Raw genomic sequence first — 21,593 nt, 5'->3', positions numbered from 1 at the left:
GACTAGAACCATGACTCGGTCTCCGGACTGGAACTCCCGTGGCTGGGCTGCCCAGTTATAGGGGCGTTGTTGGGCCTGCTGCGCCTTTGTCAGGTGTTCCCGGACTAATGGCATGACCCGGTCGATCCTTTCCCTCATCTGTTTTACATGCTCGATGACAGAGCGATGGGTTGCCGGCTGCTGCTCCCAGGCTTCCTTCGCCACATCCAGGAGGCAGCGGGGTTGCCAGCCAAAAAGAAGCTCGAAGGGGGTGAAGCCAGTTGAGGCCTGCGGGACTTCACGGATCCCGAAAAGGACATAGGGGAGCATCAGGTCCCAGTCGCGTTTAGCCTCTGAGACCCCCCGTCTCAACATCTGCTTGAGTGTTTGATTGAAGCGTTCGACCAGTGGGTCGGTCTGGGGATGGTAGACTGTGGTCCTCAACTGCTTCACCCGCAGCAGCCGGCAGAGGTCAGCCATTAGCCGGGACATGAAAGGGGTACCCTGATCGGTCAGGATCTCCGCTGGGATGCCAACTCGGCTGGAGAGCAGGAAGAGTTCCTGGGCAATGGCTTTGGCTGTGACTTTTCGGAGGGGCACTGCCTCAGGGTACCGGGTGGCATAGTCGACGATCACCAGGATGTGTTCATGTCCACGGGCAGACTTAGGCAACGGCCCCACAAGGTCCATCCCGATGCGCTCGAAGGGCACCTCGATGATGGGCAGCGGTATCAGCGGACTGGGGGGAGGCATCCTGGGTGATGTCACTTGGCAGGTCGGGCAGGCTTGGCAGAACTGCTTCACTTCGGCCTCCAAGCCCGGCCAGTGGAAGCGGTCGCGGATCCGCTAGATGGTGTTCCTGGCTCCGAGATGCCCTGCCAAGGGATGGGAGTGAGCCAACTCCAGTACGGTCTCCGTTTTGCTGCGTGGCACCACCAACAACAATTTTTCCTCCCCCCTTCGCTGCGCGACACAGTACAGCAGGCCGTTTTGCACGATGAAGTGCGGGAGAGGGTGGGGACCAGGCTGAACCTCCTTGCCTTCGATGACCCGGACCTGGGTCCATCCATGCTTCAGCCGGTCATCCTCCCGCTGTTCCTTCCCAAATGAGCCCCCTCCCGTCACCTGTTGGAACACATCATAGAAGACGTTAGGATTTTGGGAGGGGGACTCACCTCCCCTCCCGCTATCCGAGGCCGGAAGCACGGGCCGCTGACGAGGTCCTGTCGTGGGCCTCCTTCTTCGGCGGCCCCCTCCTGGGCTGGCAGGCTGCGTAGCCGTGGCCAGCGGGCGGTCAAACCCTGGCCAGTCTCTCCCGATCAGCACGGGGACTGGAAGATCCTTCATGACCCCGACTTCCACCGGCCAGGTGCCGGGAACGGCCGAAATGGTCACCCTGTCGTGTGTCCCCGTGGACACAGGTTATGGGGAGGAAGGCTTTACACTCCGTTCGGGGGGCGAGAATATGCGACTGGACCAGAGTGACCGCACTGCCCGAGTCCAGGAGGGCCTGGAACGGCTTTCCATTCACTTTCACTTCCACCTTTGGCGCCTCCACCGGCAGGTCGCGGTGCACAATGCAGCCTGCCAGCCAGGTCCGTGTGGGGACTTCCGTTGGCATGGGCTCATCCCGCTGGGAGGGAGCTGCTGGCCTGCGTACTGGTCGCAGGGTGCCCTCCGGCGCGTGCCGCTCCTGGACCACCCTCCGGGGAAATGGCGGCACTCGCTCCCCAGCATCCCGGTGTTGGGCCGAATCCGCCAGCTCGACAGCCTCCACCAGCTCGGACGTGGTGGTTGGGTTCCTCATCCCAACGGCCTGTCGGTGAGATCGAGGAAGGGCTCGGAGAAGATGGTCTATCCAGGGAAGAGCAAAGTATGCACGCTGCGCTTCACCCATCAGCAGGGGAGCCAGCACCCGTGCCCAGTCATCCTGATGCCACCCTTCCAAGGTGGCCGTCGCTTCGAACATTTGTAAGAAGACTTCTACGTCATCGTGAGAGGTCAGCTTGGGTAGCAGCTTCGCAGCTTGCACTCGGAGGTCCGGCAGCGGAACGTGTTGAGTGGGCCGCGAGTTCCTGCTCAGTCTCTCCTTGACGGGTGGCGAGGTGCTCAACGATTTGTTGCTGGTGGATGCTAACCTCGGTGAGCCGCTGGAGGATTTCGTCCATGGTGGGGGAGGAGCGCTCGCCTGTGACAGAAACCGGAGACAAAAACAAGGAAAAAAGGTGAGGTGAAGAAGATTGCTTGTCGGTGATTCTTCACTGATTTGCCAGCATTCTCCACCAGTGTCACGGGGTGAAAAATCACACGACAAGAAATCTCAATCAATACCCCGGAGGGTGGATTTATTGGGGTGAGGGGTGCTCGTGAGAAAGGTCCAGGTAGAGGCTCCGGTGCCGTGAGTGCTCTCTTCCGTCTTCCCAGTGTAGAGGGTCCGTGCAGTGCTCCTGTGGGGCTGGTCGGTCACACGCTGCTTTCTGTGGGGAGAATGAGAGGGTGAGTTAGTGCTCAGTCTCATGGAGGAATCACCTAGATGGCAGGGCTTGCGTGGTTTATGTAGCCGCCGCCTGATGAGGTGCAGGTATGACCGATCAGCCTGTGATGATGATGGCCAGGTGCTCCTCGCTTGTTTCCAGGGCGACGCTGATGAAGCTTCGGGACGCTCGTCACACATGCTATAGAGTTTCTCAGCTGTAGTTTATGGCTCTTTGGAAGCACACATCAGGAGCAGAGCTCTCTGCTAATCCATCTCTGAAGCTCTGGGCAGGGGGCATGATGGGACACGGCCCTGCTTTTGTCATTCTCATGAATAGACAGGCTCTTCAGTCCCTCTCCCCAAATACTCCACCCATCTTCTGCTTAACTCAGGGCCATCACCACTACCTCCACGTTCTCCCGATTCTTAAATTAATACGTCTATGTCCCCTCATACCTGAATATGTGGTTACACCCTTGGCTTCACCCATTCCAGTATGAAAGCAGCACAATGTGTGAATGTGCACAAGTGGAGATGTCTGTGTGGGTGGGGGAGTAGTAGTCAGCAGATGGAGTTGGAGTGTGGCTGGGATGGATCCACACCTCTAGCAGTCATCAGAGATCTAATCAGGGGTTCCGCATGTCTGCAAGCATTTCTCCCTTGCCAACAAATACACACACTCACACATGCTCACTCACCGCTGGGACATAAACATCCCAGATAAACATTTGACAAGACATCAAGGAAGCTCTGCAAAAAAAAAGCTTAACCCTATAAAGCCTACTGTATCATATCCGATATGCAAATTTCTAAGGCCTCTAAATTATAATTTTTGCTTAAAAAACTCTTGTACACAATCTATTAGAAGATAATAGATTATCTTCTATTATAATCTATTACCCCCCCCCCCCCCCCTTGGATATTAAAACAAAACATTTAAATATCACCTTACTGAGACTATTATTGGCAGATCTTACTGATTTACATTATAAAAATAATTTAATATTTTTTAAAAACTTTTTGGCCATATGAATATTAGCAACTGCACCAAATTGCATATTTATGCTTAGTGCATTAGAATTTTCTGAATATTTTTATGTCAGGCTTTACAGGGTTAATCTGTTTTGTCTTGTTTTTAGAAGTTAATTTGATTTTATAGTTAAATTGTAAACATCCTAAACAATTATTTAGTAAACATCATTTACTTGATGTGCAATATATAGATATGGAAGATAGAAGTTTAATAACTTTTTTAACCAGATTAAACTTCTAAATGTTTTCATAAATCTAACTAACTTGCTGTAAGGTTTAAGCTTTGTGTAGAAAAGGTATTTGCCAATGGGGTAAGTCTTACTTTCTTCTATGGAGCATGAAAAAAGAAACAGTGAATATGGACTGAAGCTTTCAAGCTTCAAAGATGAGGCAAAAGCTACAGAAATGTATCATGAAAAATATATTATACTACATTCCAAGAGATATGGGATAGATGTAAAGATTTACCAAAGATATGAATGAAAACTTGAGTCTGTTAACAGGATATTACTTTGAATTGGTATATAATACAAAAAAGTTGTATGGAATGCTTTTTTATGATCGTTTTTTTTTTTTTTAGCTTGATCACACCAGTTGCCATTCACTTTCATTATATTGAAAAGCTTGCCTGGATAAAAAAAAAAAAAGATATTTCTTAATGTATGCAGTTTTGATTCCCAAGTAAATTATTTACATTTATATTTTATTTATGTTTAGAAAAAAAATACTGATTAAAAAACATTCTGTGTTCATTATAACATTTGTTTGGATATGGGTTTATTTTTGTATAATAAATGAATGAATTAATATTTTTATCTTTGTCGTGTGTGTGCTCCTTTAGATGTTGAGCAATAAGAAAGGTTTACTGCCTGAACCCAATCTGGCCCAGTTCCTCAACAGTATGACCAATCCTGCTGCTCTCCAGGTCCTTATGAGACCCTACCCTACCGCCAAACGAGGAGGTAACACTCTCTCTCTCTCTGTGCCTGTCTTAAATATCTCTTTACTCATTAGGCAAATAATTTGAATATTCATGAGTAACACGTTTAAGTACTTTTCCAGACAGAACCAAAAATGTGTCCCGCGAGGATTGTAGATTCTGAGATGAAATGTCTTTCATACTTCTGCATATGTGTGTGTGTGTTCACTGTGTAACGGTGATCACCAGCACTGTAGATTCTGAGCAGATTTTTCTCTTGATGAAAGCCTAATCATATATTAAAATGAACTTTTCATTGGGTGGGAGAATAAATGAGCTGAGGAAGAAGTGGAGGCCGGAGCTTAAAGAGAACACACAATTACAACACTAAATATAGCTCATGATTAAGTGTTAAACTTCTCTACCTATTCCGGAGCAACATGCCGTTAGTGCTGAAGCAGGAATTTTGGAATGATGAAAATCATGGGCCACCAATATCGACCACATCATTTCTGTTGTCCATCTTTCTTATTTTCCTTTTCACAATATTTACTTTTATGTTTGCCTCTCATTTTCTTTAACTAATGGTTTCCCTTCAGGAAAGTTTGGTCGACCTCACAATCTCCCCTTCTTGCGTCCACCATTGACTGCAGCGCTGCTACAGTTAGGAAAAGCGCAGCAGGTACTCATTTTCTCTTTCTGTCACTCACAAGCCTGACTTAAAGGGATAATTCAACCAAAAATTTTAATTCTGTAACCATTTACTCACCCTCAAGTTGTATACATTTCTGTGGGATGTTGAACACAAAAGAAGTTGACCAAACAGTTGACGGTAACCATTGATTTCCATAGTATGGAACTGTCAGACATCAACTGTTTGTTTGCCAACATTCTTCAAAATATCTTCTTTTGTGTTCAGCAGACGAAAGAAACTCATACAGGTTTGGAACAAGTACAGAATGAGTAAATGATGGCAGAATTTTCATTTTCGGGTGAATGGGTGAACTATCCCTTTAAGGGAGCTTAATTTCTAAAAGTTCACAAAGCCAAATGTGCTCATAGTTAAAGAAACACCCTTGAGAAATAAAGTAGATGCTGCATTCATTAATGGATAAAAAAGGTTATAGTACAGCAACAATGAACACTTTAGAAGGAAATATGTTTTAGAATAGGCTGCTGCCTCACAGATTAATAGAAAAGAATAATGAAGCATGTTTAACAATCTCTCTTTCTCTCATGCAGAGTGCCATCCTAGGAAATGGTCTTGTTCTTCAGAATCTTCTTCACATGCAGATGGCCCAACAACAGCTCTTACAGATCAAAGACAAGCAGATCACTAATGTGAGGGTTTGTGTGTGTGTGTTCACACATCTCAAACGTACCAATAACGAAGAAATACATTACCACATTTCACTTACCTGCATGATATTCAACAACAGCCTGAAATTGTGCTCATAGTTCTTTTTTGTGAAAACAAATTCTATTGTAAAAAATGAGACAACTGCAGCTTTTGTTCAGAAAGCATCATTTATTTTATATAGCAGTATTAAAACCATACATCTAACTAGCATTTTTAATGCAAATTTTTCGGTTCTGGTTAAAGAAGAATAATGCCATCCACAGGAAAATTTAAGTGAAAAGACAAAGGAATTCATGCAATAATAATGCGGACATAAATCTTCTTTTATGCATGTGTATGTATTTTTGTAGCTATAATCTCATCTGTGTGTACTTCATCTTTCACTCGCCACATGACCCTATTATAGTCTGTCTGCTCTCTTTTCTCCTTCATCACTCTTTCATTTCCCTTCAGGTCCCAGGAATTTTGGGCGACCCTTCCCGGCTGCTCCTGCAAAAAGTTCTGGGTCTTCGAACTCCGGCACCAGTTCCTCTGGGGAAGGGGTTGCTGGGAGATTCTCCCACAGGTGAGAGCTTCTGGTTGAGCGGTCAAGCTCGAAAACCTCAGGCCTGGTCCAGAGGTCGCATTCGCTACCGCAGGGAAAAACATTTGCAATGCAAATCCTCAAACTGTTTGAAAGCCCCATTATAAGCAGTTTGAGGCAGCCGCTTCAATCAGTATTTCTTCCTTTGTGCTTTTATACAGACGTGTGTCTGTTTGTGTGTGCAAAGTCTGGTATTGGCATTCATCAAAGCACTGAAGACCTTTGAAGAGTATGCCTTTGTGCAGGGTCATTTCTATTTGAATATCAGTGCCATGCAGGTGTTACAGTGAGGTAGAAATTGAAATACTAAACTATGGTTTTCCAGAGTATACAATATATGCATTGAGAATGGAAGCTTTTTTACTGCAGTAGTTTAACAATGTTCTCTGGTTCGTAGAGTTGGGCCAAGACTCTTCTCTGGTCACATCCCAGGGTGGAAACTCTGGGGCTGGAATGGTGTCACATGTACCTGGACGTTCACACGCAAGTTCCATTGCAGAGCAGAATGGAGTAACTGCGACATGCCTGGCTCCAGAGAAACAGCCTGCACCTCCAGGAACCACAGGAGGCTCTGTAAGCTCCCAAACACAACTGCAAAACTTCCTCCCTGGAATTAACGCACCAAGTCTGGGACCTTTGCTGGGGAGTACAACGCACAAAGCTCCAGCCAACCACCACAGTTCAAGCATGCAGAATCATTCTTCCATTACAGTAAGCCTGGTTTTCTTTTTTTTGTTTATCTGATTTCTTACCTCGAGGCAAAAATGAGGAAATCTGAGACATTTCAGAGCTTAAGTTTTAAAGGAATAATTCACTCAGACTTGATTTTGCCATCATTTACTCACATTTGTCGTTCTAAACCCTTTGACTTTCTCTCTTCTAAAGAACACAAAAGAAAAAACCTTGTTGAATGTTTATGCTGCTCTTTTCCATACAGTGACAACATAAAGTGATCAGGGGCTGTCAAGCTCAGGCCGACTCTTAAAGGGATAGTTCACCCAAAAATGAAAATTCTGTCATTAATTACTCACCTTCATGACGTTCCATTCCCGTAAGACCTTTGTTTGTCTTCGGTGCACAAATTACGATATTTTTGATGAAATCCGAGAGCTTTCTGACCCTGCATAGACAGCAACGCAACTGAAACATTTTATGGCCCAGAAAGGTAGTAAGGACATTGTTAAAATAGTCCATGTGACAGTGGTTCAACTGTAATTTTATGAAGCTGCGAGTCTAAAGAACACAAAAGAAAAAACCTTGATGAATGTTTATGCTGCTCTTTTCCATACAGTGACAACATAAAGTGATCAGGGGCTGTCAAGCTCAGGCCGACTCTTAAAGGGATAGTTAACCCAAAAATGAAAATTCTGTCATTAATTACTCACCTTCATGACGTTCCATTCCCGTAAGACCTTTGTTTGTCTTCGGAACACAAATTACGATATTTTTGATGAAATCCGAGAGCTTTCTGACCCTGCATAGACAGCAACGCAACTGAAACATTTTATGGCCCAGAAAGGTAGTAAGGACATTGTTAAAATAGTCCATGTGACAGTGGTTCAACTGTAATTTTATGAAGCTGCGAGAATACTTTTTGGCCTTGAATGTGGTAGTTGCGTAGGGTCAGTGAGCTCTCGGATTTCATTAGAAATATCTTAATTCATGACGTTCCATTCCCGTAAGACCTTCGTTCGTCTTGGGAACACAAATTAAGATATTTTTGATGAAATCCGAGCGCTTTCTGACCCTGCATAGACAGCAACGCAACTGAAACATTTTATGGCCCAGAAAGGTAGTAAGGACATTGTTAAAATAGTCCATGTGACAGTGGTTCAACTGTAATTTTATGAAGCTGCGAGAATACTTTTTGGCCTTGAATGTGGTAGTTGCGTAGGGTCAGTGAGCTCTCGGATTTCATTAGAAATATCTTAATTTGTGTTCCGAAGATGAACGAAGATCTTACGGGTTTGGAACGATGAGTATTTATAATTCATATTTATTTGTTTTAGTTAAATATGTTCATTACCATTTGGAGGTTTGAGGTTAGTATTTTTTAAATACTTTTATTCAGCAAGTGGCTTTAAATTAATTTATAATTAATTGAATTTATATTTCAAAATAAATGTTGTCTGTTTAAACTTCCTATTCACCAAATAATCCTTAAATCTCCTTTAATGTATCATGATTTCCACCAAATATTAAGCAGCAAAACTGTTGTTAACATTGATAATAATAAGAAATATTAACTGAACACTAAATCAGCACATTAGAATGATTTTTTGTAAGGATCATGTGACACCGTTAAACAGTCTTAATTCAAAAACAGTATTAAATTGTAATAATATTTCACAATATTACTATTTTTACTGTTTTTTATCGAATAAACACAGCATTGGTGAGTATAAGAGACTTTCAAAAACATTCTTATTGACCTCAAACGTTTTAAAATATTGTATTTTTTATGTTTTTATAATGTAAACATTCTGAAATATACATACTATACAATATATACTTATTATTGTTATATAAAAATAACAGCAAGTACAGTACTCCTGGAACTCCATTTCCACTGTTCTGTGGAGGTGTCTTTATTCAGACACAAGCACTCAGACGCCTAGTAGAGTTCAGTACAGACTCTGACAGAGTTCTGAGCCCTAATGACAGACCACTAGTGCTGCAGGCTCTGATTACTTACTGCATTACCCTACACAGGCTAATGGAGAGCTCTGCCTTCTGTGTGACTGTATTGGAGATGAATGCCAGACTTTGTGCCAGTACTTTTCCATGGAATCCTTGCTCTTGGATTGCTGTTTATTTGTGAAATATGTGAAAGAAAAACCAAAGATGCTTTAAAAGAATGTCTGTGGAGAAAGAAAAAGATGTTGTTGTTTAGAAGAATGTCTGAGCTGCTCTTTTCTAAACCATGAAAATGGACAGTGACAGAGGTACCGTATAGTTTCTAAAGACTTGGAATGTAGCACATGTAGCTATAATGTATTTTTTCCCATTTTTTAATGCTTGACAATGTGAAACACCATCTATTTTTGATGTTTGGAAAAGCACAAAGCAGCCTGAACAAATATTAATCTTTTTCTTCAGTTACTTTTTTTTTTTTCAAATAGTGCTTTTGCACTTGTTATTAAATGTATTCTAGAAATAAACGGAACTTGAACTTGAACTTGAAACTTATTTTGTGCTCAATGAAAGAAGTAAAGTCATATGGATTGGAAATGATATGAGGATCCCACCCACTCTACATTATTTCATGCTAAATGGTCAGCTTCTCTAAAAATACATCACAATGCATAAGTTAAATATATTGAAAAAGATGTTTCATGATATCTTTATAGCTGTATGTTAAAGATACCTTGAAATGTTGTCTATATATGAGTAACTCTGTGATTAGAGATTAGCAGCTGCAATGCTGTAGTATATTGTGTATCTCACTCTGTCTCTCTCACTTTCTTTATCTCTGTCTATAGAGTCAGTCCAGTTGTCAGACGTCACTGTTGGGAGACCCCCCTAAAGAAGTGAAGTTGCCTTCCAACCCATATCTAAACCTGGCTAGTGTGCTTCCTGGAGTGGTACTACAAGGTACGTGCACAATCAGAACAGCACACACGGAAGATGACTCACTTCTGCCAGACCTTGGAATGTATCTGTTCTCTGTCAGCTCTCTGTTTTCAACGATAATGTTTACAGTGTACGGCTGTCTTGTCTCTCCTAGCTCAAGGCCACAGCCAGACTGGCTACAGCCCACACCAGCAGAGAAGATAAAGAGTGTGTGTGTGTGTGTGTGTGTGAGAGAGAGAGATGTTCTAAATGAGTGTCCCTGAGCAGGCCCTGATTTACATCATGTATGTATTTCTCCTGCAGCACCCTGCAACAGTAAACCTCAGACTGTGCAGGCGCACACTGGGACGTACAGCGCAGTCCTGCCACCTGCCACCCACCCACCCAGTCAATATAGTGCAGAGACCACTCCTGCAGAATACACTCACCAATACACTCAGCAATACACACAGGTAACTACAACACCTGAAAAAAAATTATATGTATGTACTGTGTGTATATATATATATATATATATATGTATATATGTATGTACTGTATATATATATATATATATATATACACACACACACACACATATGATCGAAATTTTGGAATTCACTTTTAATTGTTTTTGAAAAGAATATTTTATGCTCACAAAGGCTGCATGTATTTGATCAATAATTCAATAAAAACATTAGTATTGTTAAATATTTTTATAATATAAAATAACTATTTTCTGTTTGAAATGTAATTTATTCCTGAGAAGGCAAAGCTGAATTTTTAGCAGTCATTACTCTAGTCTTCTGTGTCACATGATCCTTCAGAAATCATTCTAATATGCTGATGTGCTGCTTAATATTTTTTTTATTATTATCAATGTTGAAAACGGTTGTTCTGCCTAATGTATTTGTGGAAACTGTGATGTACTACCATTCAAAATTTGTAATGTAAGAAAAAAGTTAAGTTACAATTATACATTTATAATGTTACAAAAAAATGCTTTTCTTTGGAACTTTCTATTCATCACTGCATCTTGAAGAAAATGAATAATGCATAGATAGATAGATAGATAGATAGATAGATAGATAGATAGATAGATAGATAGATAGATAGATAGTGTTTGAACTGTGGTCTTGGGATCTTGTATATCAGATGAATTCAGATGAAAGTACTTGACTATTGTGGAATTTAGACACTGACAGTCACAGACATAGGAAGAAATCCCAGTGTTCACTGCAGCGATCAATCAGTCTCGCTCTTAGCCCACTCTCTCAAGTCTTTTCTCCCCCCATTATATCCCCCACAATTCCTCTCTCTAACACAAGCTTCCACTGAGCCCTAGACTTGACAGTGAAAGCCAGAGAGAGAGTGAGAGGCATGAGAAAGAAAACAATTCCGCCATATGCTCAGCTGCACAATAGAGATAGATGGGTCTATACGGAATAAAGAAAATGAATGCTCAAAACAGAAAAAAAAGAGTTCCATCAGAATGGAGCTGTAGTGTCCTATAAAGCATTCATGATTACAGAGCTTTATGATTGGCCCAAAGCAGACTTCTTACATTAATACATTCTGCCCTCACACCAGTAATCCTATTCCTTGTTCACCCATGGCATGATACAGGTAAATTTGTAAAATTGTAAAAGTTGCAACTTCTCACACCAGAAAATTGTCAGAACTGATTTACCTGTATTTTTGAAAAGGTCCTCTTCACGCATGATCTCTTATGCACCAGTTACCAGGAAAGACTGTATGTGGTGAATGAAAGTCGCTCAGCTGGCCTAAAACTAGGGATGTGTGGGTCTAGTCGACTAGTAGACTAAACGGTACAGCTCCTACTAGTCGACACTGAAAACAATAGTCGATTACACGACAGAAAAAGAAAAAAAATATATAATTGTCATTCAAATTACCATCATTTTATGTTACCATCAAATTACCATTGTTACATTTAAAACATTTTAAATAACAAGTTAAAATAAAACATTTGAAAAAATAATACATTATTTTTAAAAGTGTATCTGGGCGTAAACTACATTTTTACCTCAGACCTCGCATGAGTTTTCTTCGTGTCAGTTGTGGCGAGCTGAAAAGTGACCACGCGAAAGACGAGTATGGTGTGGGATTATTTTGAATTAGAAGGAAACGGAAAAGTTTTGTGTAAACTGTGTAATGTCAAATTGGCTTACAATAACTCTACTGGAGCGATGTGTAATCATATTCAATACAGGCACATAGGTGTTAGCTTAGAGACTAGCCAAAGCCAGCTTATGTCAATCACTTCATTCACTACAGCCTGCCACCGCTGCGATCCCGTCCGCGCCATCTATTCCTCTTATGAAGACCCACGAAAAGTGACCACGCGAAAGACGAGTAAGGTGTGGGATTATTTTGAATTAGAAGGAAACGGAAAAGTTTTGTGTAAACTGTGTAATGTCAAATTGGCTTACAATAACTCTACTGGAGCGATGTGTAATCATATTCAATACAGGCACATAGGTGTTAGCTTAGAGACTAGCCAAAGCCAGCTTATGTCAATCACTTCATTCACTACAGCCTGCCACCGCTGCGATCCCGTCCGCGCCATCTATTCCTCTTATGAAGACCCACTTCGGTGGTGGTGCGGGATGTCCAGATGCTTTCCTAAATTCTGTTGGCTTGCTTTTCGTTATCTCTGCGTGCCTGCGACTTCAGTTCCTGCAGAGCGCGTTTTTTCAAGTGCAGGAATTGTTAATCGCCTCAGGTCTTTCTTTTTGTTCATTTTGTTTTTAGATGATATAGCCTACATGATGAAGTATGTTTTTAAAAGCCGTTTTAATGCTATTCCTTGATAAAATTTCCTATTGTTTTTGACTTGTGTTTTAATATGTTGGCTAACGTTATATGAAGATGAAGAATTCTGTCAGGCTATTGATTGATTTTCCATTGTTCTGCATTTCCCCAGCTGATTTTGATAAATAAGCATTGGCTGACATTGAGTGTGTGCTCTTCGACCGCCTAAAATTAAATGATGATAACACGAGGCAAGTGTACGGCATAATTGTGACCTATTTTTAGCGGAATTCATTGAGAGATTTGACATTGTGATTCATAGATGAAGTATTTCAAATGTAGGCTATTATATACACGCACGCACAAAGTTTTTTTTTTTCCTTACCATCTTTTGGGGGTTTCTTGCTTTTAGACTAGTCAACTTCTGTTTAAACGACAGTCAAAACATCCCTACCTTAAACCCCCTGAAGTATGTGATTTAAATGCTATCTGGGCATAGAAGTTTTGAGCCAATCACCCGAGCCATAAATGACATGTGACTAATTACTCAGGAAGATGACATCATGTCAATGCTGATTAGCCAATAACACCACATGGCACACAGTCACAAGTCCTTTACTAGTGACTATCCTGAACTGTGAACGGCGGCAAAATAGGTGCCCGACAAAAGCCCTACCCAAGACTTCTCCACAATAATATCCTGCCACTTTGCACTGTGCTGTCAAAAAAACGTCAAATGAAATAGAAATGGGGAAAATATAGATTTCAGCAGACACAGAGGAGAGGAAAATGTGCTCCAGGAGGGGATGAGAGGGAAGGAGAAGGAGTTGCAGTCCACCCACAGTCTCTCAGATTCCTACCAGTGTCTTTAGGGTGATCCCCTACTCATTCCCTGGCAGAGAGTTTGGAGGGGAAGGAAATTTAGCAGGATTAAATGGCTTAAATGTGGGTCTCCCTCTCATTACTGCCGGCGTTCCTATGACAATACGAGAAGGAGTGGGTGAGAGCTGGAGGGAGAGAAGGGGGAGCGAGAGATGCAGAGGGGGAAGGCAGGAGGGAAGAGGAAGATTGGCTGCGAGTTGTCTGTCCCATCTGGTCGCACACTCCCACACACTCCACCAGCTTTAGTGAAATGAGACAGTGAGCTTTCACGCTGTAGGTGTCCAGAGAGAAAGAGAGCAGGGAATGGTGAAAGGAGTAATGGGAAGGAGATGAGAAGGAAGAGATGTATTAAAGGAATGGTAGAAGAGAAAACTAGCGAAACGTATTAGGCCACAAGGTTAGACAGATGGAGAGAAAAAAAGAGGAAACAGCTGGAGATCTAGCCTTGCAGGCACCTGGATGCAAAGAGGTACAATGTATTCAGTGTAGAGTCACATAACGAGACTATCGGCATTAAGTCTAGTTCACTTCGATGCTTATTCTGACCAAGGTCCACTCTCTTAGAGAGGAATAAGTTGTTTGATAAATATGTAAAGCAGGGGTAATCGACCTTGGTCCTGAAAGGCTACGTTCGGTTACAAACCTGCTCCTACACACCTGTCTGATAAGTACTCAGTAATACATGATAAGTAATACATCTTGATTAGCTGGTTTAGGTGTGTTTGATTAGGGTTGGAGCTAAACTTTGCAGGATGGTTGCCCTCTTGAAGCAAGTTTGCTACCATTTATATAAGGGACCTACAGAAGCCATGGGACAATCATATACAACCCTGTTATTTAGTTCTAGGAAATTTAGTTCTGTTTTTAGTTTCTCCAACAAATTTCTAAATGTTTTTTGAAAGATACAATGCCATTAACCATGAATCACCAAACCTTCTTGCTCAGAAAAACTAAAATTTCCATTAAAATGGTATTGGTGCTTGTGCTTATCCTGGTTTGAACTTCTGTCAGAAACAGCCTGTGTTTTATCTAATTGGTGCTGACATTAGGGGCTTTCGCACCAGAGGAAAGTTTTCATAATTCGTAGAACTATTGGCAAAAGTACCCGCTTTTGGCGTGTTTGCACCACAGGAACTAGGAACAGTTTTAGTTCTAGGAACTCTGTTTGGGGGCACTAAATTAGCTCCTACTTTAGAGTAGGGTCTAAAACAGTTCTATAGGAACTACCAGTGACATAAGTGTATGCTTATTGGCCAAACACATACGAAACAGCGGCTACCCAGCATTTTTAAAAAGCCACGTAAAAATATTTACTCCACAAACATGGAAAACAGCAATAACGGCATTTATCTGTTGTGTTCTTTTCTTAGCCTTAATGATATGTAACACTTCAATTTGTCCTAGGAGATTTAGTCACATTTTCATACTCTTTTCAATCTTGTAAATTGTGAGATTACATTACAACAAACAAAACCGCTCCGATCACGGCATCCTCCATTCATCGGTTGTTGATGTTTGTAAATGCCACGAATAAAGACGTCGCTTTTGGCCGCTTCAGAGTTCTTGCTGCCAGTGCGAATGCAACCAGGAAAACAGGCCAAGGGTGAAAATGGTTCTGTAGGAACCACCATGCTGGCAAGTTCCTAGAACTATGCAGTGCGAAAGCCCCTATTATCCTGCACCCTGGGCTTTGACATTAGTGGTTCCTGGTTTAAGACCAGCTTAATTTTAGTTGTTGAAGGAAAAGAAGTGTCTTTTCAATGGTGGAAATGCACAGAACAGTTCCAGATTGGACACAAGGGGTATTGGAGCCGCCTGGTACCTTGTACACATTTTTTGCCAGATGGACTTGTGAGTACCCTGACCCCTGAAAAATCCAATAAATCCAGAAAGCTGTTGCCATTTTGTGTACAATATGCAGCAAATTGTTAGTGAATGGACTGGGTATGCCATCTGAGGCTGGGACTAGAGTCAGTGAGATCAGTAAATGCCCAGACACACCAAACCAACATCAAAGAACTAGCAGCAACAAAAGCCGATTGTGCTGTCGCACCTGCGCCTGGGCCAGAAAGTTGCGCTTGAACACACAGCAAAGACTACAGCCAACGGCCAACTAGCATGTAGATTCTGTGCCTGTGTGAGAGGAAATAACTCTCTATACCAGCCATAGCAGTAACTGGTTTCCTTTTTGTTATTCAAAAAGGAAACCAGAAGAAATAGGACTGGGGATGTACAATGAGAAGAGTTCTGTGTGTGCCCTTTTGGCTTTCTTTCATCACTTTCGTTTTTCTTCTCATGCACTCGTTCGCTAAGCTGAACAGCTAATCAGAGTCATCTCTCTCACCGATGGGTTCCACCGCAGATTCGACGAGCTCCCAAAAAGCTGCTGACGGGGTCTGACTAGTACCATCACAAAAACTAATCCAACATACACTCAACGATGACCCGACATTGACCAACCGTCAACTTGGTGTCACAACTTGGTGTCAAGCCAGAGAAAAGAGTTGCAAGGAGAGTCACTTAAGCCCCCGATATACTGACGGAGGAGCCCCAGAGCACACCTCCTATTATTTAATTGCCACGGAACAATGGTAGTTCAAAGGTGTTTATCTGCCAGAGTGAACCTTTTCAGACTTGACGAGCTGTTTTGAACTCCCAAAACGAACTCCAAACGAACTTCATTTTGGCCTGATTTGTTTGAAATTATGTCACACCAATTTGTTCTTTGATTTCACTTGAAGTATTTCGGGGTCTTAAAGTCAAAGTCAAGATCTTCATTAGGGCTGGACGATATGGCCAAAATTTATATCATGATATATATCTTAATTTCGGTCGATACGATATAATTCCGATATCGATATGAACACTATTAAAAAAGCCTCATAAAAACGGCCAAGAACGGCCACAACAGATGTCTGTTCATATAGATCCCTGTTAAAGCTGTGTCTGACTGTATTTTATTCTGTTTCATTGGTTCTGTTCTGTGCGACAGGAGGCCATGCAGCAGTGGTACCAACACTACCAAGCACAGACCTACAGCAACACTAGCCAAGAGACTGCTGCAGTTACTGAATGCACAAAAGAGCAACCTCAGGTAAGTACACACATACACATACACACGCATGCACAATATGGTAATGTGACCATTGCACATTACCATATTATAACCCTAAAAAATAAATACTAAATAATGCCTAAAATTGAATTCCGAAACCTTGTGAGTTTGTGAGTTGATTAGAAGCCAATAATGAATTAAATCATAAAAAAATGTAATGTTTTGTGTACTTGCATGTCATGTGACCTGACATGAACCATGAACATTCAAATTTGTTGTTAAATTATTTAAATATTAACATTTAGGGGGTACTTAAAGTAAATATTTTAGGTCGAAGGTTTTTTTTTTGCTGACAAAAAAAGTGGGAATCACTTAGTTAGGGGATAGAAAATGTCATGAAAAGCAATAGAAGTCAATGGAAAGTCCCCACCATGATGACAAATGTGTTTGTGTGTGTCACAGGTGGTGGTCACCTCCTCATACGGAGACTACAGTTCCTACATGCATGCTGTCAGTCAGTACTATTCTCAGACGCAGATGAGCCAGACAGCTGCTCAAGTCTACCAGCACCGAGATGTCAGCAAGGTACTGTACAAACACACACACACACACACCCGAACACATCATGCTTAATCATGCTCACCTTACAGTGTACATTAACTATCTCTGTCCATCTCAAAACTCCACTCTGAAAGGGGATTATACTGTGCAGAAATACACATATACTGCAGCAGAAATGCTAAACAGTTAACATACTGCCCACTACCCAAACATCACACACTCTCTGGAGGTAGTGAATACTCCAGTCGTCATACTTCTGACAGATGTCAGAGAAGTCAAATGCCTGGACTTCCACTGTGTCTAAGTATCTCGTGGCTGACACAGCATCTCGCTCTGACAGATCACTCTGTGACTTACCGCCGATCGTTTGTACTGTCACAGACCAAAATAGATCAGAAATTAGACTTTGATTTCTCTGTGGGCATATATAGTATGCAAATTGTATGCATTTAGCAACACAAACATCTATACTGATTGCATGTTTTCTTTGCATACTACGTCATGCATATTAAACCAAAATGTGTGTAAAATAAAATTAAAATAAGGCTGTGCAGAAATTTTTTATAAAAAAGCTAAGCTTTTACTCATGGTATTTTATTAAACTGTAATCCACTACTATTTAAAAAATTTGGGGTCTGTAAGATTTTTTTTGATTTTTTTTAAAGATGTCTCATATGCATTTATTTGATAAAAATGCAATAAAAACAGCAATATTGTAAAAATATTATTACAAATTAAAAAGAGTTTTCTATTTGAAAATAATGTTTTGAAATGTAATTTATTCCTGTGATGCAAAGGTGTGAAACAATGAAAAACTATCATGAATTTCAGAACGCCTTTACTTTAAAAGGCAGCAGCACTTGAGCTGCATGAACTCCATTGTTACAATTTTGCTTATTTGATTAATGGCCAAGTGCTGAATCCTAATTACGTTTTCATTTTAACTCCATTTTTTTATAATATGCATATATAATACTGCTGGCTGATTTATGTCCTGACTTTATGGCCTGTATACACACGTGTTGCGATAGAAGTTAGCTCATGTTTGTGTGTTGGTGGTATTTGTGTGGGGTGTTTGAGCTTATGTAAATGTGATGGCAGGTGGTGTTACAGGTCAGACACACATTCCTCACTCAGTCTCATGACACTCTCAGGACATGAGATCCTGCTGAAAACACTCCATCACTCCTCAGCACAGCAGCTGGGCCAGTGTGTGTGAGAGAGAGGAGAGATCTGTAATCTGAATAGTGTGTGTTGCATGTGGAGAGATACAGTGTAAGTGTAAGTATAAATGTTTGATGGCGTCTCTCTATAGGAGGTGGAGGTGGTGAAGACCCCCTTGAGTGGGCCTCTGCACACCTCTCTGAACGGCACTGCTCAGACCCTGCTGCCCACCTACAGTGCCCTACCCATCATGCCTGGCTTCATCACACCGACACACACGCACACACACACGCCCAGTCCTGCCGCACACACACCTGCCGCAGCCACGGCCACCGACTGGAACAACTACTATTATGTGAGTGTGTCTTTCTATATAAAGTGTGTGTATTATTGTGTGTGAGAGAAAGAGAAGGGAAACAAACCACATTGCATGTGAAATATTAGACACCTGAAAGATAACGTGTGTTTAAATTCCAGGAAAGAAAGTTCAAATTTCATTTGAGAAGGTTTAGGCATGATCACATTAGTGAAATTTTGTGGGCAAGGAAAGTCCATTGTCCATTATCTATAGTGTAGCGATGCAGAAAACATGCACGATGCTTACTATGACGTCACTTCCAAACTAAGCAGCTTATAAATGCTGCAAACAAGTTTGTTCAAAACTTAACCAGAATCTGATGAGAAATCCACATGAACCACGAATATTTTGCCATACAAAGTATCACACCCTTCTTGTAGAGGCAAACATGGGTTTTCATATATAACACCCTCACAAAGTGCCAATAGTTATTTATCATTGCTAACCATAAAGCATAAAAGTTTTTAAATGATAAATAAAAACATTGATAACCTATGAGTGCAAAATATCTAGTAATGGCCTTAAATATTAAATATCTTTGCAACACCACCATTATTATTTTGTATTGTTGTGTTTGGTGCCAAAGACAATTGTTAGGCAAGTTTAGCAAGGCCAATAAAAGAGTACACAATTAAATATCAAGCACCATTTCAGTCAAAAATGGTGCAAACATGATATTTTACATTCATAAAGGCAAAATTTATATAGATTTTTTTATAAACCCGGTTGAAAAAAATCTCAGTAACAGTACTAATATAAATATATTAGAAAAATAGAACAATATATGGAATGATATTTAGAATGATAGGTAGGTCAACTGAATACATATGGTGTGTGTGTGTGTGTGTGTACCTGTTTTTCTATTCTGGTGGGGACTTAAACCTGAATACACACAGACTCATGGGGACTCATGTCACGGTGGGGACCTAAATTGAGGTCCCCACGGGTAAACAAGGTAATAAATCACACAGAATGAAGTTTTTTGATAATCTAAAAATGCACAAAGTTTCCTGTGAGGGGTAGGTTTAGGTGCAGGGTTGGTGTAGGGCAATAGAATATACGGTCTGTACAGTATAAAAACCATTACGCCTGTGGAGAGTCCCCTCAAGGATAGCAGACCAGACGTGTGTGTGTGTTTCTGCTCTGCTTGATGGTGAAGAAACCAGTAGGATTCTGGCACAAACTTTATTCTTCAGTTGGAAGTAGAAGAGTGACACATTGAGAGACAAAACAGCTCTAACTACGCTTCACTGATTCAACAATGGGCACTTTATCATAGTGCAAGAGTCAGAGAAAATTCCTCAGACGTGTGTGTGGGCTGAGGGAGACGGCGTCAGTCATTTACTGTATGGAACACAAAAAACCCATATGCCACTCAAACTCAAGCATACAGTGAACAATGAGTCACGTACATCATCACCATCAAACAGGTGAAATCACTGTAATCACTTCAGTTATAATCAACCTCTCTTTCTTTCCTAGAGTCAGGCTAGAGGGCAGAAGCGAGAATACCCCACACTGCCCACACAGGACGTGACATCAGAGGGGCTGTATGTAGGCCAGCACTCACAGGGTCTTGGGGGCCAGTATGCCGACTACTTCAAGAAGAAGAGGATCTAACTCGCACTCGCTCTCACTACTCGCTGTATGTTGCCGTTGTCATGTCCAGGCCTTAACTTTTAGTCGATAACTGAAATTTATGAAAAGATTATACATTTTATTGTGCATTCCTCTTCTGTGGATGTGGGTACTGTTGTTATTTCTGTCCGACGCCAGGCAGGACCTCTTAAGATTGCTCTGACTGTCCCAAATGATCTGTTAAGATAATTGATATTTCTCTTTTTCTTTTCTGCCCTTTTACCTCTCTCCTAGGCGGGACGTTCCATTCCACTCCAGAGGGGGCGGGGGGGATGGGGAGGGGGTTTCCGTGTCCGTGTTTTACTGTACAAACGGTTAAGGGCTGATAAAGGTTGAGCTACACTCAGAGAATAACAATTTTCAAAGATGTTTTTTTTTCCTGACAGGGTAGGGCATAGCCAATGTATATTGTATATTCTGCTAAATTTGTGTATTTTTTACAGTGTACAGACATTGAGAATATTATTAATATTACCGTCTTGCTTAATGTATCACTGTTTATCTTGACTATCGATTCGCTTTCCAAAGTGTACGGGAACCGCGTGTTTGAGGATTAATCTTTAACGTGTGTCTCTGTACATACTGCTGTATCTGTAGGAACGATCAGCCATTCTGAAAACTGCAGGAGCCTTAAAACACGGCGCTCAGAGAAGACATGGCTAAGGCAATAACCTCTACCTTCTCTGGAGAAATTACCACCACATACGCCAAGGTGACTTTTCCCCCAGGTGTCGGTGGGGTGACCTCCACACAACATTCAGCTACAATGCTGCCAGTGGTTACTTTTTAATAACAGTATGAGTAATAATAATACATTAGTATAGTAGTAGTAATAATCTGCTGGAAGGATGTCAAGGGTTAGGGTGGTTATGTATCAGATAAAACGGCTCTCATGCAAACACCCACATAGTAATAATCTAACATAATGCCTATATATGAATATTAGTGGTCTGTTATTCTGTGGTTTAATCTCCTTACTTTAAAGGAGAGAGTCTGTATTTTGGTGATTTTACGCTGCAAAAAAAAAAATCCTGTTTTCGTCTTTTTTTATTTTTGCTAAAATATACATTTAAAAAGATTAATATACACTAGAGGCAAAACGTGAGATATTAAAATAATCAATGTTGAAGATTAGTATTTTGTCATGGTGTGTGGCAGAATTTTAATTTTAATTTTTAATTTAGATACTTAAAACAAGTGACATAAATCTCCCAATGGGACAAATAAAGTCTTAAAGAGATAGTTCACCAAAATGTTTA

General features: G+C 41.3%; 1 protein-coding gene and 1 long non-coding RNA gene across 3 annotated transcripts in view; one reads left to right on the top strand and one right to left on the bottom strand.

Moving 5' to 3' along the window:
* LOC107556545 (ribonucleoprotein PTB-binding 2-like) overlaps nt 1–20,738 on the top strand; it is a 78,254-nt gene extending 57,516 nt beyond the window's left edge. Inside the window, exons 5-16 of one of the 2 annotated variants that reach the window (XM_016239689.1) lie at nt 4,329–4,449; nt 5,006–5,088; nt 5,649–5,747; nt 6,220–6,331; nt 6,747–7,060; nt 9,832–9,943; nt 10,226–10,374; nt 16,551–16,652; nt 17,076–17,198; nt 18,490–18,693; nt 20,179–20,341; nt 20,569–20,738. In XM_016239689.1, the coding sequence (XP_016095175.1) occupies nt 4,329–4,449; nt 5,006–5,088; nt 5,649–5,747; nt 6,220–6,331; nt 6,747–7,060; nt 9,832–9,943; nt 10,226–10,374; nt 16,551–16,652; nt 17,076–17,198; nt 18,490–18,693; nt 20,179–20,316 (1,557 nt within the window). In that variant the 3' untranslated portion in view covers nt 20,317–20,341; nt 20,569–20,738. Of the gene's footprint in view, nt 1–4,328; nt 4,450–5,005; nt 5,089–5,648; nt 5,748–6,219; nt 6,332–6,746; nt 7,061–9,831; nt 9,944–10,225; nt 10,375–16,550; nt 16,653–17,075; nt 17,199–18,489; nt 18,694–20,178 lie in introns of both variants that reach the window. The other variant, XM_016239688.1, reaches the window with a different exon arrangement.
* LOC107556547 (uncharacterized) lies at nt 5,253–11,788 on the bottom strand. Its single transcript, XR_001605290.1, has 3 exons — nt 11,693–11,788; nt 6,079–6,084; nt 5,253–5,265 (listed from the first exon to the last, which is right to left on the bottom strand). It is a non-coding gene; the product is annotated as an uncharacterized lncRNA (long non-coding RNA).
* Nucleotides 20,739–21,593: the final 855 nt, after the last annotated feature.

The sequence above is a fragment of the Sinocyclocheilus grahami genome, unplaced genomic scaffold (assembly GCF_001515645.1).
Source record: "Sinocyclocheilus grahami isolate Dianchi unplaced genomic scaffold, SAMN03320097.WGS_v1.1 scaffold572.1, whole genome shotgun sequence".
Lineage (NCBI taxonomy): Eukaryota > Metazoa > Chordata > Actinopteri > Cypriniformes > Cyprinidae > Sinocyclocheilus > Sinocyclocheilus grahami.
Note: the sequence above shows the minus strand (reverse complement) of the source record. Positions and strands in the feature narration are given on the sequence as shown.